This window comes from Numenius arquata, chromosome 7 (assembly GCF_964106895.1).
Source record: "Numenius arquata chromosome 7, bNumArq3.hap1.1, whole genome shotgun sequence".
NCBI classification, from domain to species: Eukaryota; Metazoa; Chordata; class Aves; order Charadriiformes; family Scolopacidae; genus Numenius; species Numenius arquata.
In genome coordinates this window covers 34,800,216-34,816,678 of record NC_133582.1, presented here as the reverse complement: position 1 = coordinate 34,816,678, position 16,463 = coordinate 34,800,216, and the positions used below count along the sequence as shown (strand labels likewise).

The following is a 16,463-nucleotide window of genomic DNA, read 5'->3' as shown; positions in this document are numbered from 1 at the left end:
TCTGGTTTAGTTAATTGCTCTTGGCTGAGGGACACTGTCTTCTAAAGTCTTTAGGAAAGGAAACACAATACAAGAGTCTCAAATGCATGAGAGAGATGGAAAATTAAAATGCTGACACTTGAGATTTGGAGCACAATCAATAGGCACAGCCACCCACTGCTCAGGGCTGGAGCTCTCCCTCTCCGTGCTCCCCAAATCCAGACCTCCAGAGGATCCAAACAGGGACCGAGACACCTTATGGCACCCAGAACAGTTTCATATAAATCGCTGCAGAATTTCCCTGAAATGAAGAGGTATTAATCAGCCCTTCCCCTGTCCCCCCGTCCTCTGATAAATCAAAACACAAAAATGAAAATATTTCCTTAAGATGGGCAAATTGGTTCCCAGCTGCAAAGTAATTCAGGATTTTTACTCTGTGCCACAGCAAAGCATGAAAGGCCAAGTTCAGATCAATATCTACTGATCATTCACGTGAGGGACAGAGTGCTGCTGCCTCAAAAACACAGTTCAGAAATGTATTATTCTTTTACTAAAGTGCAATCATGCACAGTAAGTTACAGGACCCATTCAGTCTATCTGCTACTCTTCTGATTTGATCCAAAACCCAACCTCCACCCCAGTTGTGCTACAAGTCAGGCATATGTTACTAAAAACTAAAGAAAAATATCAGTAGTGAGGGTTACTGTGGATGGCTTTGGAAATAAAGGGAAAACAGGGAAAACACAGCAGCTGTAACATGAGAGAGCAGTGATGGAGGTAAGCCCCGCATCTGGGCCCTCACCCCTTACCTTCATAGCAGGGCAAGAGCTTCCTCCCGTTGGGCTGCAGGTTGGGGGGAATGATGTTGCAGAAGCCGTGGGGCAGGATGTACTCTGTCTCATAATAGATGTTTTTCCAGCGGTGTGCACATGCCTAAACAGATAAAATCACATGTGTTATTGACCCAGACAGAGTCACAGGAGAGCCCTCCAAGAGACAGCATGCATGAACAGGACCTCTCAGCATCGTCTTCCCTCCACTGCCCCATAGCCCTCCCCTTGCAACCCACTCTTTCTAGATAAAGCATCTTCTTGCTGTTATCTTCCACAGGTCATGACACCGCCTGACCTGGCAGCTCAGATCTCAGCCTTCATGTAAGCACAACTAGGAAAACAGCAGGTCTCAGAGCAATCCAGAACCCATGTTGGAGATTTCCAGATCTCTCACTCACTGTGTATGAATCCTCCCAGCCAGTGAAGCTTTTCTAACCTAAAGAGGCACCGATAGAACCCAGCTGAGCCAGAAATGGGATGAAAATGGGAATAAAGACATTGAGAATTCACCTAAGAGGCCGTATTAGAAGGTTATCCCACCAGAGGATGCACGTATGAGTCAAAGCCTTGTCTCTCTGAGAAAAGGCAGCTTTGTTTCTGTGACAGAAAAGCTGGGCCTTGCTTACTGCTAATGAGTTTAAGTGAAAATGCTAGAGATTTTGTTGCAACATCAGTCAAGATGCTGATAAGCTGCAGAGATGAGGGTGCCTCTCCCTTTGTAGCGAATAAGATCGCCCTGCATCTCACCAGGGCACATCGCTCAGTGCAACTGCCACACGCCAGCAACGCGGAGCCTAGTTCACACCTTCCCAGAACCCATCTGCTCCAAAAATTAACACCACGTTGCTGCCAGACAAACCACAAGTCGCCTGATGCTCAGGGGTTACTTGGAATAAAAGGAAAGTAAATGTGAAACAGCAAGGGCTTTAAACTTGAACACATGCCGGGCCATATCTCCAGCTTGTTTAAGTCCCTGAAGTCAATGTAGACATGTCAATTTATATCATTTAAGCCTTGGTCCCATGCACACAGAGCAGCCTCTATGGTACAAATCATCTACTCCACGTATTTCCAACTCTTCCTGGAAACTCTCCATCAGCCTCCTTCATGATCCCCACATTTGACCCTATCCTCCCCAGAGGAGACACCCTCTGTCTTCTTCCCTTTGTGCTACCCCACCTTTCTGCCTTAGCACCTTAAAGCTGCCCATGTGAGCATCTCAACATTGTTAACAAATATATTCATAAGACGGGCACAGTTGTATCACCTATCCAGTAAAGGACCTGGGAAGCGTAACAGCCACTGGGAAGCTCAAAATTCAATCCAGCAGTCAACGCAGGTCCCTTCCATACACTTAACCCCAGAAGGACATAAAAGGGTAATACTACTTTCATTTTTTTTAACTGAAACAGAGCAAAACCAGTTGTGCAAAAGCCTGCTCTGCTGTTAGCGGTGCTGCATTTGGAGTTTGATATTTATTGCTTCCCTAACTTCCAAAACTCAAGGAGAAGCAGATATCTCCTGACGATAGCTATCGCAGGGGGATAACAAGGGACTCCAGGGGCCGTGGAAAGCTCTGCACTGCCCAGCGCAGACTGCCACCCATGATGCAAAGGATGCTTCTGATAGCACTCGGCTCAACAGCCAAATGCATGTGAGGGATTCTGCAAAGAGCAGCTTTGGGGCCTCCTTTATATGCTTTAAGGAAACTCAGTTATGATTTTAATCCCCACACACCACTCACTCAAAATTTAACAGAAAAAAAAAAAAAACAGCATGTGAAACAGTCATTTTCAAAGTAACCTGGAAATAGTTTCTCTCCTGACAGATCTGTGCTGCAAGCACAAAAATATACACATGCACAGCCCTTTTAAAGACAGTACTATAAAGACACATACCATTAAAGCAACAGTCAAGTCCATCTCCAAATATAAACTCAAACAGAAACAGACTGAGAGTATTTTTTAAAATCACGAAAAGATAAATAAAGGATTGTAACATTGTAAATTCCTTGACATTTTATATCTCGGAAACTGCAAGGGACTCACATAAATTAACCTATTAATGTCTCCCAGAGGAGCACAAATGACAGAGTTGGGGAGAGCAGCAGGAGGCTCAAGAGTGAGGTGCAGAGGCCAAGAAAGATATAAGAACAGTATAAGGAGAAAAAAAGGAGCTGCTGCATAATAAATATGTTCAAAATCAATTGGAGGCTGTGGGGTCGGTTTAGCATTCCTATGAACACTTACATAATCTAATAGAGTTCGGGTTTTGTTTAGATTTTGGTTGTTTCGGTTTTTTAAAAACAGGATCCCTTTTCTGTACTGTCAGCATACCGCGTATTCAGGCACACGACAGCTCACCACTGACCACCTGAGCCTGCAAGTAAACTGCCATCTCTCTCCAAGAGATGAGCTCCACATCAGCTAACTCAGCAGGGGCTTCCCCAGACCCCCAATGCCACGGCTGCAGAATTTGACATGTTCCCAATGGACAGGAGTTCAGCAGCTCCTCTTCCTCCCCAAAACTCATTTCTCTGCAGCCAGGCGACCAGCACGTTTGTCTCCCTGCCACAGCAAGCAGGGAGCTGCTCCACTCCTGCTTTTGCTTCTCCTGTCTCCCCACAAACATTTAGTTGGATTAGAGTCCCTGCGGTCCCTGCATTACTCAACGTTGCTGGGCAAGGTGATGTGTTACCAAAGGTGGCTACAGCCTTTCTTCTTTGATGGCACATAGACATGTCTTGGGAACAGAGATGAGTCACCTGAATTTGATGCTACAGAGAGGGTTTTTCTGTGGGTTGGTTTTTTTTCCCCAAAATGACTGCAAGTAACTGACAGTTTATATACCCTTTTTAGATGCAAGCCATAGGTGTGCCCCTGTGCAACCAGGCTGCCACCGGCACGCTCGGCTGCTCAGCGGCTGCTGCCAGGGCACAGGCTCCGACTCTACCACGAAACAAAGGAGAAAGGATGCAAACCCTTGAAGCAAAATGAAAAGCTTCTAGGCAAAGCACACAGAGGTCTCTAGTGATGGCAGATATTGCATTACTGCAATATAATGAATAGGCTATTTCAGAACTGCAGCCACTTTGGTCTTTTGCATACTGAACGCCAACCACACAGGAAAAGCAATACAAGAGGCTCAGGCTTCACTTTAGAGGCCGACTCTGCCAAGTCCTAAAGTGAGAGTCCAAACAAAGGACTTTTTGAATACGCCACTTCTGGTTTGCTCTTCCCTAGGGGGACTTTGGCTTTGCTGCAGGGATGGTTTGGGTTTTTCAACAGACACACACACAGAGTCACTAGATGTGCCACTAAGTCAACTACTTAAAATGAAAAACGGTAACACTTGATGAAAAAAACCCAGAGTAACGACAGATGTGGCAGGTATTTAGGAAGAGCATGACTGAAGGATGTGGCTTATCTCCAAATCCCAATGCACTGTCCGTGGTTCCCCTCCCAACAAAAGTAAGGACTTTAAAAGGGCTTTAAAAAGGAGGACTTTGCCAGCTCTTTCCAAACTGAAATAGCAAGTCTCAGCTGTATTATTGCAGTACTTAGGTTAATGCAAATATTGACTGATAGCATACCCAAGGACAGGAAGCCACTGAAATGTAAACTCAGAGCTTTTTTAGCAAATCTTTCTTCTTCATCAGTTTAAATCCTTATTGTTTGATGCTTTTCTATTTCGCATGTTACACAACCATAAAACTCTGGTTCCATAATATCCTGGCACAATATGGGCTCAAACACTATCCCCTTTACCAAACATCAGCTAAAACCCCCCTCCAAACACCTCACCTTCCCCCTGAAGCCGGTACCCTTATCAGGCAACTGGGGAAGGCCAGTAAGACAGAAATTTAAGCCACTAAGCCGTTTCAAAGCAAAAGCAACAACTTCTTTGAACAATCCACAGTCAAACCGTGGGACTAATTCCTCTAACACAGGATGGCAAGAGCATGACTGGTTGTCATAGGTTTAAAAAGCAACTATCCGTATTTATGCAGAAAAAAAAAAAAACCAAAACCATCCAGGGCTATTAACCACAAAGATACCACTCTGACTTAAAGAATTCCTGAAAGAGATGCAGTAAATAGAGCTGTAATGCCTGACAATACAGATTGCACATACTCATAACTACTGAGCATCACTCACGAGAATTAGCTAGTAATTTTGTTAAAAAGCAAAAATCAGCAGATGTGGCTCCGAACACACATTCAGGCATGTCTTCTCAGGACACCAGTTTCTCACAGGTGCTTCAAAGACAACTCCATTTTAAAGAAGTCTTGAACTTTATAGAAGAGCACACAAATTAAATTCCATCTGCTTATGGGAAACTCACGAATCTTTTTAATTAAAAAAAGTATCTCAAAACAGAGTAACAGTGCCCTGAAACAGCCAGGTATTCTCCATCCACAAAGGAATCCGTATGCCTTTATTCCAGGCTCTGTCTACACAGAGATGTGCACAGATGTTTAATTAGTGGTTAAGACAGTGCTTGGGTGATAAATATCTCACTGAAACCAATGAGAATTAGACACTTAAACATCCTTAAGCATCTGGACACAATCTACTTGGTGAGGGCAGTATAATCTTGTCAGAGGAGTAGTTTATGACTTCCTTAAATCAGCATAACTTGTGGAGACATTTTACCAGCTTAAGCTGCACGTGAATAAGCCCACCACTAGCTGCACATTTTACCTTAGCTACAATTTGCCTTTAACCTGCTTTTGTGTCTGAAATTTCCATCCCCTCAGCCCCAATCTAAGCCCTCACAGCCTGCCCATGTCTCTCACCCTTGCAGCCTTCCCTCAGCCCGCAAACAGCCAGCCCCAACCTTGGTAGGTGCCCAGCTTTTTTCCCCACCAGCTTTACCTTTCTTTGCTGCTTCTGTCTAGGGAGATGACACCTAAGCATCAGCTGCAACCCATTCCCCTTTGAACCAAAGTACACGAAACCATTATTTTTAACATATTGTTTTTACAAAAATGTCTCAGAGTTGCCTAAAAAAAGTTTATATGCTATCTTCTGAAAATGGGACAAGAATTTGCCTAGTTCAGACCACTGACTAGAAAATGAGAGGATGCTATGTCTCGAGATAGTTATCCTGATTTGTGCAAGTTACTCCTCAGCCCTCACACGGGACTCCGAGCACACACACAGACCAGGATATCCCCTAAAACATGAGTTGCTTACACTAGCATGAATGTCTTATTTCTGTGCTCTGCTATGCATGTTTACAGTGTATTTCATTTATGCCCCTCTTTTTCCTCTCCTACTCCAGTGCCGAACACATTTAAAACATCCAAGAAGAGTAAAGTATCAGCCAGCCCCTATAGCACTGGTGAGCTATACACCAAAAGAGACCACCAGATAAAATACCACAGTACAATGGCAGAAAGGTATAAAAAAACACCTCTTTCCCCATAAGGAAGTTGGTGTGGAAGGACTTAGGTCTCTAAGTGCATATTAAGAAAAACACCTTTGAGTGAAGCAGGTTTGCCCACCTGCCTTACACAGTTGGTTGGCACAGGAACCATTGTACGAGATCTTTCTCACTAGCAGCTTTGTGACAGTTTGGTGCCATGTACCAGGGCAATCCCCTACCTCACTGGAAAGCTGAGGTCATACTGCAGGTTTCCAACTCCCAAACAGCGGTGCTAAGAATTAGTTTGTTGTCAGGGTTACTCTGATACGACCTTGACATTTGCCTGACATATATACTATGCACAACATTTTACTGCAATTTTTTAAAATTTCATTTAACATTCCTGCATACAGACTCACTCGGGTAGACAGTCAGAACCCAACCATGGATGTAAATACAGACAACTACTGATCATAATATACCTGTGTATTTTAGGAAGGGTTTTGCCCAGCTCTCTTTAGGATTTTTTTTTTTTTTTTCCAACAGAGGAAATGTTGTTTTGCAAAGATAAATTCCACATCCTAAGGATCACATCTGCTCTCCTTGACCTCTCTATTTGCATGGTAACCGTATCAAAGACAACAAGGCCACCCATACACAACTAAGCCATCAAATCTTAGTTGTCTCAAATCTTCTCTCAAATCTTCTAACTAATATACATAAAAAATATCACCACAAGGACTCATCTGATATTTTTCATGGTAAGTTCTGACACGCAAGACATATGCTCAGGGAAAATGGATGCATACATATTCCCTACACAAACACAGGGAAATGACAAAAAGAATAAACTAGCAGGTACCTCCCAGACAAAGTTCTACTTATCCTGTTCAAAGATTTAATCCCTTACATTTAGGAGGAAGCCCTTGGGTGACACAAGTCAGGTATGACAGCTTTGAAGTCCTCCCTCTATAAATAAAGCTTTCTGGCTGGGGCTCACTTTTCCTTCCGCTTGAAGGAAGCAACTACAGAATTTGCTGCCTATGAAGCTGGACCCCGTCAGTCACTGCTGAACACATTAATCCTGATGTGTTTAGCATTAGAGTCAGACAGCAGCAACAGTTTTAATGAGATCAAAGAAAAGAGTGGACTTACCAGCACGCTTCCACCAGCCGTTGGCTGTCTGGCCAGGGTCACACCCATCCATTCATCATCTCTGTCTTCTTTGCAAGTCTTTCCGCAGAGCGTGCCCCGAGAATTGCCTACAGAAAGAGGGGAAAGGCAGCAAAGCAAGAAGACGTGTTTTAATTACCCACCAAATAATCCCTACAAGGAAAGAAGTTGCCCATCAAACATCTGCCTGACAGATGCAACCTTGACTATCAGTTCTTGTAAGCATTAATTTAGACACTGCTCTCACTCTTACTAGGCACCACACAAACGCATTATAGAGGACAGACCCTCTCCCAAGCAGCCAGCAGCTATTACAGCATGCCCACAGCTCTATTTCAATAAACCACCCAGCTGCGGTCAGTTGGGGGAGATGTGGGATTGCCTGCAGAACGCAATCAAAGCAAAACATCACTCTTTAAAATGAGATCTGGGGCACTTAAAAAAATTGCGGCCTATATCTTTAGTCCTGTCAGGCAGTATTCACCAATCTGTGAAATCCAGCTTACATTACAGTAGCAGGAAAATCAAACTTTTAGCTGAAACACTGTTTTAACACACATGAGCTTCATAAGAATAAATTCTACTTGACTCAGTCATGAAAAGACAAACAATAACAACACTAACATGCCTTTTTTATAGGCAGAGAAAGCAGTAACACACATCACCAAGAAAAACAAAAAATTAGAAGGCCTCCATTTTCTCCATCAGAACCCAGCATGAGGTTTTTAGATCAGAGCCTTACTTTAGGGCCCTGCCTTTCCCCGATTCAGACAGTACCTCAGAGAAACCAAAGCTGATCCTGATCACGTGCAACAGCATACAAGCGTGGCTCTCACAGAGGAACGAGCGCAAGAAGCAAACCCAAGGAATGATTTGCAGCATTACAAGGGAACCCACAAATCGCCACGTTGCTGATAACATCACGTGCCCACCACCGCACCGCCCGGGGTCATCTCACCCACCCGTGTCTCAGCACTGCCCAGAGGAGGCAGCAGCGCTCCCAGCCGCTCACGTACCCACCAACATGCCGCAAAGTCACACTGAAGCGGACGGAGAAAAGACAGCAGCTTAGAGTAAGCAGGGAAAAACCCACCTTTGCCTGGGTACTCGCTGGAGAGAGCAAGCAGAGACACTGGGAAGACACCGGCACCAGGTGGGATGCTATTTCATAATGCTGAAGAGAATATGACACCTTTGCTACCAGTGCTCAAAATCACAGAATGGTTAGAGTTGGAAGGGACCTTAAAGACCATCTCGTTCCAATCCCCCTGCCATGAGCAGGGACACCTCCCACTAGACCAGGTTGCTCAAAGCCCCATCCAGCCTGGCCAAAATCCATCAGGAAAGGCTGACAAATCCTCCTCAGTGTCTTGGGGCCTCTTTGAAGCTGTCAGGAGGATTGCTAGCCATTTGGGTTGGGTAGTATTTTTGGTTCCCTGCTTCTTACCCCCAAGTATCATAACTACCCACCTCGCCCCATATCCAGTTCTGTGCATCTTCTGTCAGGGTTGGTATGGACTCGACATTTAAACACTGCTCCTGGGGACTGAACAGAGGCGCTGTATTTAGATTCTGCCTTGGGAGCACCAACCAAGACCCTGGAAACCAAAAGCAAAATAACAAGCGATTAGTTTCAGGAGAAAAGGAAAAAAAAATAAATAAGCAAACAACAGCAAGATTCACACTGCTAGAGCTTCCTCAGCAAGAAGACCATTTTCAGCAAACTTGTCAAATGATGACATTGATTCATAATCTAAGAACACCACACACAATAAAGGCATTTTCCCCCAGTGAAGTCACAAATACTTTAACAAGTTAAATTTCCATTAGGATTGTAACACATTTAAAGCAACCCCCCCACCCCACCACCTGGAAGCAATTCGAAAAGTATTAGACAGGACAACAGGAGCTGCATCCATTTTTCCTCAGTTTTAACTACATCACTATCAGCCCAAGGACCCACAAGAGCTAATACACACACGCACTATAGGAGGAAATTTGAACCCAAGTGTCAGCCAGCCAAAGATGAATAAGCGTGTTTAGAAAGTTGAAGCATCATACTCTCATATCATTTTATGTAACTACAGCTTTAAAAAACAACAGCAAAAAACCTTAACCAATAACATAGGAGCAAATTTCTTCCACAATGCATTGCTATCGATCAACATTTATCATTAAGGCTGTGAAGACTTTACCTGGACTATTTATCCCACATGAGAGCTGGGAAACACAAATGCACAGCACTGACCCGAGGGTTCCTTAATGTAACCTTGAAAGTCGATGAGCACTTTTTAATCCCTTCTGTTAGGATGCAGTTAACTGTTTAGCAAGCTGGCGGCTGCTTATGCCCTAAGGGATGCTGTTTGAGGAGGATTACAGGGGAAGCACAAGTATTAAGGGAGCCCTTTTACTGCTTCCTCATTAAAGGGACAATGTTTCTCACCTGGCTGAGCAGGAGGATGAAGAGGGAGGTTAAGGAAGAGGGAGGTTAAGCAAGAGGAAGGCAGCTCCGGGAAGGGTGGTGGGGAGCACCCGGTAGTTTAGTATCAGTTCTGCCGACGTCCTTGCACTGTGAGGCAGGGAAGAGCTTTTGCATGTAACAAAGTCCTTGCTGAAGTTAAGACCAGGGCTGGAACTAAGGGTGACCATCTCTAAAAGGCTAAGCCTCCAGCACTCCTGTGCACAGATCCAGACTGCAACTTGGGAGGCAGCAGCTTACCAAGGAGACACTGCTCTTGGTTTGGCCACTAAAGGGATAAAGACCCGCTGGTGTGAAGTCAGTCCACATACACAGCCCACACACAGTAAAGACAGCCCAGCACAAGCCCCGAAACAGAAGCTTTCCCTGTTTTAAATAACTTCTCTTTCATCCTCTAATTTAAAGTTCCATCCCCAACCGCTACCTGTCATCACCATCCCGGATAAACACAGGGAGACCCGAGGCACAAGGCGCACATGTGTCCAATGTCAGCCTGAGCCACCTGGAAGAGCTTCTCCTGCATCAGAGTCTGCTCTACACCAAACAGCAGCATGTCTCTACTGCTGCACTACACACTGCTCTGGATGTGACAAAACCATCCCATCGCATCTGGAAATACGTTTACAAAAAGAAGAGAATCCCCTACGTTAAATGACTGTTTTCTCCCAAGTTTCATGAGCTAAGCTGTATCATTCGCAGAAGTTTGGTGGGGTTGCACTCTATAGCACTCATCATGTTTTCACAAGTGAGAAGAATTATGTCCAAAATACTTAAGTTGCTAAAACCTACAAAACCTGCACACATTGGAGAGCGAGTGCAGAGGAGTCTGAAATAATAGCTGCAAATGGAAATCCCACCAGGCAGGCAGCCGGCAGAAAACCAAATGCCAATCATTTCATTTACACAGGCAATGAATGCATGTCAGTCAGTAATTGACATTCATGAGGTCTAACAAAAACAAATAAGGGGGGATATTACTAGCTTAAAGAGCTACAGGTTCACATTGCAAATGGCAAGAAACTGTTTCTATGACCTGTTATAACAGGCTGGGTGAAGAATGGCTGGAGAGCAGCCCTGAGGAGAAGGACTTGGGGGTGTTGGTGGATGAGAAGCTCAACATGAGCCGGCAATGTGTGCTGGCAGCCCAGAAAGCCAACCGCATCCTGGGCTGCATCAAGAGAAGTGTGGCCAGCAGGGCGAGGGAGGTGATTCTGCCCCTCTACTCTGTGCTCGTGAGACCCCACCTGGAGTACTACTGCGTCCAGCTCTGGAGTCCTCAGCACGGAAGGACATGGACCTGTTGGAACGAGTCCAGAGGAGGGCCATGAAGATGATCAGAGGGCTGGAGCACCTCCCCTGTGAAGACAGGCTGAGAGAGCTGGGGTTGTTCAGCCTGGAGAAGAGAAGGCTCCAGGGGGAGCTTATAACGGCCTTCCAGTACCTGAAGGGGGCTACAGGAGAGATGGGGAGGGACTCTTGATCAGGGACTGTAGTGACAGGATGAGGGGTAATGGTTTTAAACTAAAAGAGGGGAGATTTAGATCAGCTATCATGAAGAAATTCTTTGCTGTGAGGGTGGTGAGACCCTGGCCCAGGCTGCCCAGAGAAGCTGTGGCTGCCCCATCCCTGGAGGGGTTCAAGACCAGGCTGGATGGGGCTTTGAGCAACCTGGTCTGGTGGGAGGTGTCCCTGCCCAGGGCAGGGGGGTTTGAACCCGATGATCTTTAAGGTCCCCGCCGACTCAAGCCATTCTATGATTCTATAAGATAATGTAGGCCACATTGACCTCCAGTTTAAAAGAAGCTTTGCTCTAACCTAAGAAAAGTAAATATGATTCAGCAATCAGTGCACAAAACACCTTGGGTTGCAGAATGCAAGATGGAGATGAAGGAGCCTAAATCACAAAGATTCTTCAGCTGTCTTTAAACAGCTGAATGGGAAAAATTTATAATTCATTAATTGAGTAGGCTACTGGTACAGATAATATTGCTGCCTTGAGCAAATATACCTCTCAAAAAGAAAACAGCTGTTGCCATTTCCTCACGTGGACTGAACAGAAGGAAGTAAGCAGCCAGTACAGGGAACTGGTGACACATGCCAAAAGCAAATTGATTTTGGATTGTCCTGAGTGTCCATACATTCAAATTTGATATTTCACCTACATCACACACTGTATCTGCTTAGGAGCTTGTCTCATTCTTTCACTCTTGCACCAAGACCCCAGCAGGTGAAACCTTTCCAGATCTCCTGTTCCTTCTGGTGTGACACATGCGTGCCCATGGCCTGAGATGGTCACCTTCAGGGAGATGGGAGGTTTTCTGTTGGTTCAAATGCTTTTTAGTTGGTCAAGTTGGTATTTGCCACCTACCACTTCAGTTTTATTCAAAGGTTTGAGACAGGAATATTTCCTTTGTCAAGAAGAGTCCTTTACTCTTTCATTATTTTCTGTGTGTAACTGCTTAACTGTCAGAAGAAAATCACCTATTCAACCATCATGAGCCTTTTCAGCAGACCTGGATATAAGACCCATTTGCATCCAAATATTCTGGGACTCATTGAGCAAGACAAACACCTGTTTTGTATCTCCCCTACATATTAAAACACCTTTGAAATCTTTTGGAATTTCTATGAAACAATGCTGCAACCAGAAAAGGTGTTTTTCTCTGGTACCACATTGAAACAAATATATTTCAAAACAAAGCCTTAGAGGCTAATGCACTCATCTTGCGTCTCAGTGCTGCAGTCTTGCCTGGCACAAACACAGAAGATACGTAAACAGCCAGCAGAAGTACAACCCTGTCCTCTTGCTGTTGTCAGGCAACCTTCCAACATATTCCAACTAGTTTAACCAGCTCTTCTTTTAAATAGCCTAATTTTGTGGTACAGGTTTCCAGTGCTGCTACAGGACTACTTGGGTTGGCAGCAAAGCAAGCCCCAGCCATTCTCCAGCCCTTTGTCACCAGCCTTATGATGTGGGCAGTACTCTCTGCGGAGATTATCAATGAGTGCCAGCTCCCACCACTACTGTAATACTCTGCAGGGAGCCCCTAGGACATCTGAGAGCAGCTGCACGAGGACACCTTGAAGGGGAAACCCCATCAAGAGCAAGGGATTACTTTTCTATGGAAGGGAACCGCGGGCAGTGGAGTTTGGGGCCATTTTAGGGTCACTTTTGCTTGACGTGCATAGAGCTCTGCAAACCAAATACTGGGGTCTAAACTGACGTGAGGAGCAGTAGGCAGAGAGGCCATTTAACCCTCTGTTCTTGCATTCATACTCATACAACCAAGGACAAATGCCCTCATCTGTATGGAGACGACGACCCAGCTGTGTGGCCAGAAACCATCACACTGCAGGAGCTGCAGCAGCCAACATTAATGGATGACAAGAAGCCTTTTTGGCCACATGGAAATCCACACCTCCTTAAAATTACTTCCTGCAGAACAGTAACTATCACTTTGCTGGTGATTGACCCTCAGGAGATACAGATTTGGAAATTAAGTGCTGCATTTAGCAGAAGGAACAGTGAACGAAAGTGTCGAGCTGACTGATGGCGTGGAGAGATGCCAAACACATTAAGCATCAGCCTACGGCATGCCAGCAGCGACTGAGCAGGCAATCACAAATGAAGGACTGGGGAGGGTAGGTACCTCACCTCACTACAATGTTAAGTGGCAGAGAAAAAAGTCTTTAAATATCCTCACATACCACAGTGGATTTCAAAATCAGCACCAGAAGAGGGTGCACCACCAGCACAGCCCAGTTGAGTTTCTTCCCTTCAGAAAGGTCTCTGACACTTGCTAAATCCTCAAAATAAAAACTCCGGTGGTTCATCCATTACGTGCAAAGCAATAAGCGGGGGGGCTGTTGACCGGCAACCAACAACAGCAAGCCCAGGTTCCCCAAAATGCTGTGGCAGAACCTACAGCACCACTATATCGTTTGTGCAACACAGCATTGTTAACCCAACAGCCAGCCCCCACAGCGTCAGTCTGTTCCCGCACCTCCCTTCTGGTTGCACACACATAGTTTGTGCACACACAACACATATCCATCAGCATGAGATGCAGAACAGCCTTTGTTATTTCAGTGGCAGCACAATCCAGTGAAAAGTAGGGCTGAAGGAATGAAGAAACCAGGCTCATTCCTTACTGTAAAACTCACAGCAGGACACTGTGCAACTAAACTGACTCCATTGCTTTTTTGCGCCAGATCATGTTGCCAGAAAGAATGAAGTTGTTACCACGGCCTTGCTGAGGGATTTAGGGGTGTCGACAGCATGGGGGCATAGGAAGGGGACAGGAGAGAGACAAAGTGACATCTTATTTTAAAAAAGAATGATCAGAGATGTCACGTTACTAACAATTTTTATTGTGGCAAAAATTGACATTTGTTTCTTTTTAAACTGTCTGAAGGAAAGCAGAGAAAGCAACATTCTTGGTTGGTTTCTGAGTCTTTACTCCAAGCTTCAAAATTATATCCAGAGAACAGAAGCACTTCAACTTGTCCCTGCTCCAAATGCGAGCAGCCACCTGGTTCCTTACTCAGCTGGAAATGGCAGTGACGGGGACCTGGGAAAACCTTTTAAGATTTACAGCCATAAAACCTGCTTAAGGAAGGAAAAGGAGACATTGTCAGAAATACAATAACCTCAGCACATCTGTGATGACAAACTTTTCTTAAGATGAAAAATGTGCAAAAACAACTCCTAAACAGAAGTATCATGGCAATTAACTATTTCAGACAGGTCAAAGGCACTGACTGACTCCACTACCGTAGCGGAGGCCAAATACCCATATTCTGCTACGATTTCTGTGTCAAGGACTGTGTAAACAGCCTGACTATTCACATTTATCTGACGTAATATTTCAAACCAAATATGGCCCCCCTCTTTCTTTCCTCCTGCAAGAATATTTGGTTCATATAAACCCCCAAGAATCACCAAACCCTGAACGTGTTTACTGGAAACCTGCAGGCCTGTGGTAGATAATACAGAGGGGTGCCTTTGCGGTGTTGGAAAATAAACAGCTGAAACACTGAAGACCTGGCCATTACAGATACCATTTTAATAAAAATCAGTGACTATATATACACTCATGCATATAAAAACATACACAAACATACACACCAGCACACAGACAGACTACTGAGAATAACACACGTCATCCAAGAAGCTCTTGTGATCAGAAGTACACCAGGTGACTATCAGGCCCTCAGGCAATAAAAAGCAAGAAGCCCTGAACTATCATGACAAGGCTTTCAAATGCCCGACAGCGTATTAACACATTAAATAATTTTAGATAGGCGGGTACCCTATCAGCCTCAGGTATGATTAAGCACATTTTTCAGGCTCACACAGTGCGCAGCTCACCAGGCACACCATGAATGCACAAAATATCACTGTCTAAAGTTAACTTAGCTTGAACTACTGCCCACTGCAGTGTATAGGTCAAACAGGCATGAGAAAACTGAAATCATACCTCCTCTTTGGGTACATAAAGCTACAAAGGTTAAGAAAAAAACTGACACACAAATCCAAACAATAACCCTATGACTATTAAGAGAAGCTACATGCTACAATGGGATGAATAGAAAACAGTTTTCCTACGTATTCCCTATAACAGACTTCAGCCTTTCCCAAGAATATCACATTTGAAAGAGAAGGGGAAAAAAAAAGTATCACCCAGTAACTCTACAAACCAGTTAAGGAAACAGATCTATAGCTTTGCACACAAAAGCTTCACACACGAAAACCTGTCAAATCTGAAAAATGGCATGAGTTCTACTACGCATTTCCCTCTGCACTCATCCAATAAACTGGGATTGTATCTTGGTTTTCAATAACCTGCAACTGGTAATCAGTTTAAACTTCAAATCAGAGACTTTAAGCCCCGAAAGGACATGTAAGATTCTGAACAGTCTGAATATGGTTTTAAAATAGTACTATATAATACTGGAAGCCTTTATAGCCAGCTGAAGGGGGTGTAGCTAAAGGCACTGAGGAGTCAGCCCTTTGATGGTCTGAGTGTCAAGGAAGATTGACAAAGAGTGTCAAAAGCCAGACCTTTTAAGCTTTTCAGAAGAAATATGTTAAACACTTAAAATTGGTATTATGTTCCAGTATGCAAAAAAGTGTGCTTGCACCTAGACTATGCCCACCCAGTACAGAGGATGGATTGCATCTTCAGAAAACTGGAAGAAGGCCACATATACTTTTAAGAGCAAAGAGATTCATTGCTGTCCCTTGACTTTTATGATGCATGCACACATTAAGAGCACAACTGCACACAGTAAATTAGAGTCAAGGAGAGTGCAAAAAAAGACATATCTCCCAAATTTATTATCCAAGCCTCTGTTGGGCACAGGATTTTGAACCACCTGTGGAAACAAAATCCCTGGTTCCACAATGAAAAGAGGAGCTTTCCCATCAGTGGTGACAATCCCACCCTGGTGGTTTTCGACAGTGCTGATGCTGACTGTATTAAGGTGCTGTTAACCCTTCTAGGTGTTAGGGCTAGCAATTTATTTATTCAAAAACACTTAACGATCTTAGATTTAATTTTTTTCCTGGGCGCCATAGCCAAAGCTTGATGAAGAAGTTCCATTTTCAGAAAACTGGAGTTTGCGTA

The 16,463-nt window shown here is 44.4% G+C and overlaps 1 protein-coding gene across 1 annotated transcript in view; it reads right to left on the bottom strand.

The window, feature by feature from the left end:
• ITGA9 (integrin subunit alpha 9) overlaps nucleotides 1–16,463 on the bottom strand; it is a 233,601-nt gene that overhangs the window by 215,523 nt on the left and 1,615 nt on the right. Inside the window, exons 2-4 of the mRNA XM_074150461.1 lie at nucleotides 8,826–8,953; nucleotides 7,338–7,444; nucleotides 789–912 (exon numbers count right to left, since the gene is read on the bottom strand). Coding sequence (XP_074006562.1) covers nucleotides 789–912; nucleotides 7,338–7,444; nucleotides 8,826–8,953 — 359 coding nt within the window. The remainder of the gene's footprint in view (nucleotides 1–788; nucleotides 913–7,337; nucleotides 7,445–8,825; nucleotides 8,954–16,463) is intronic.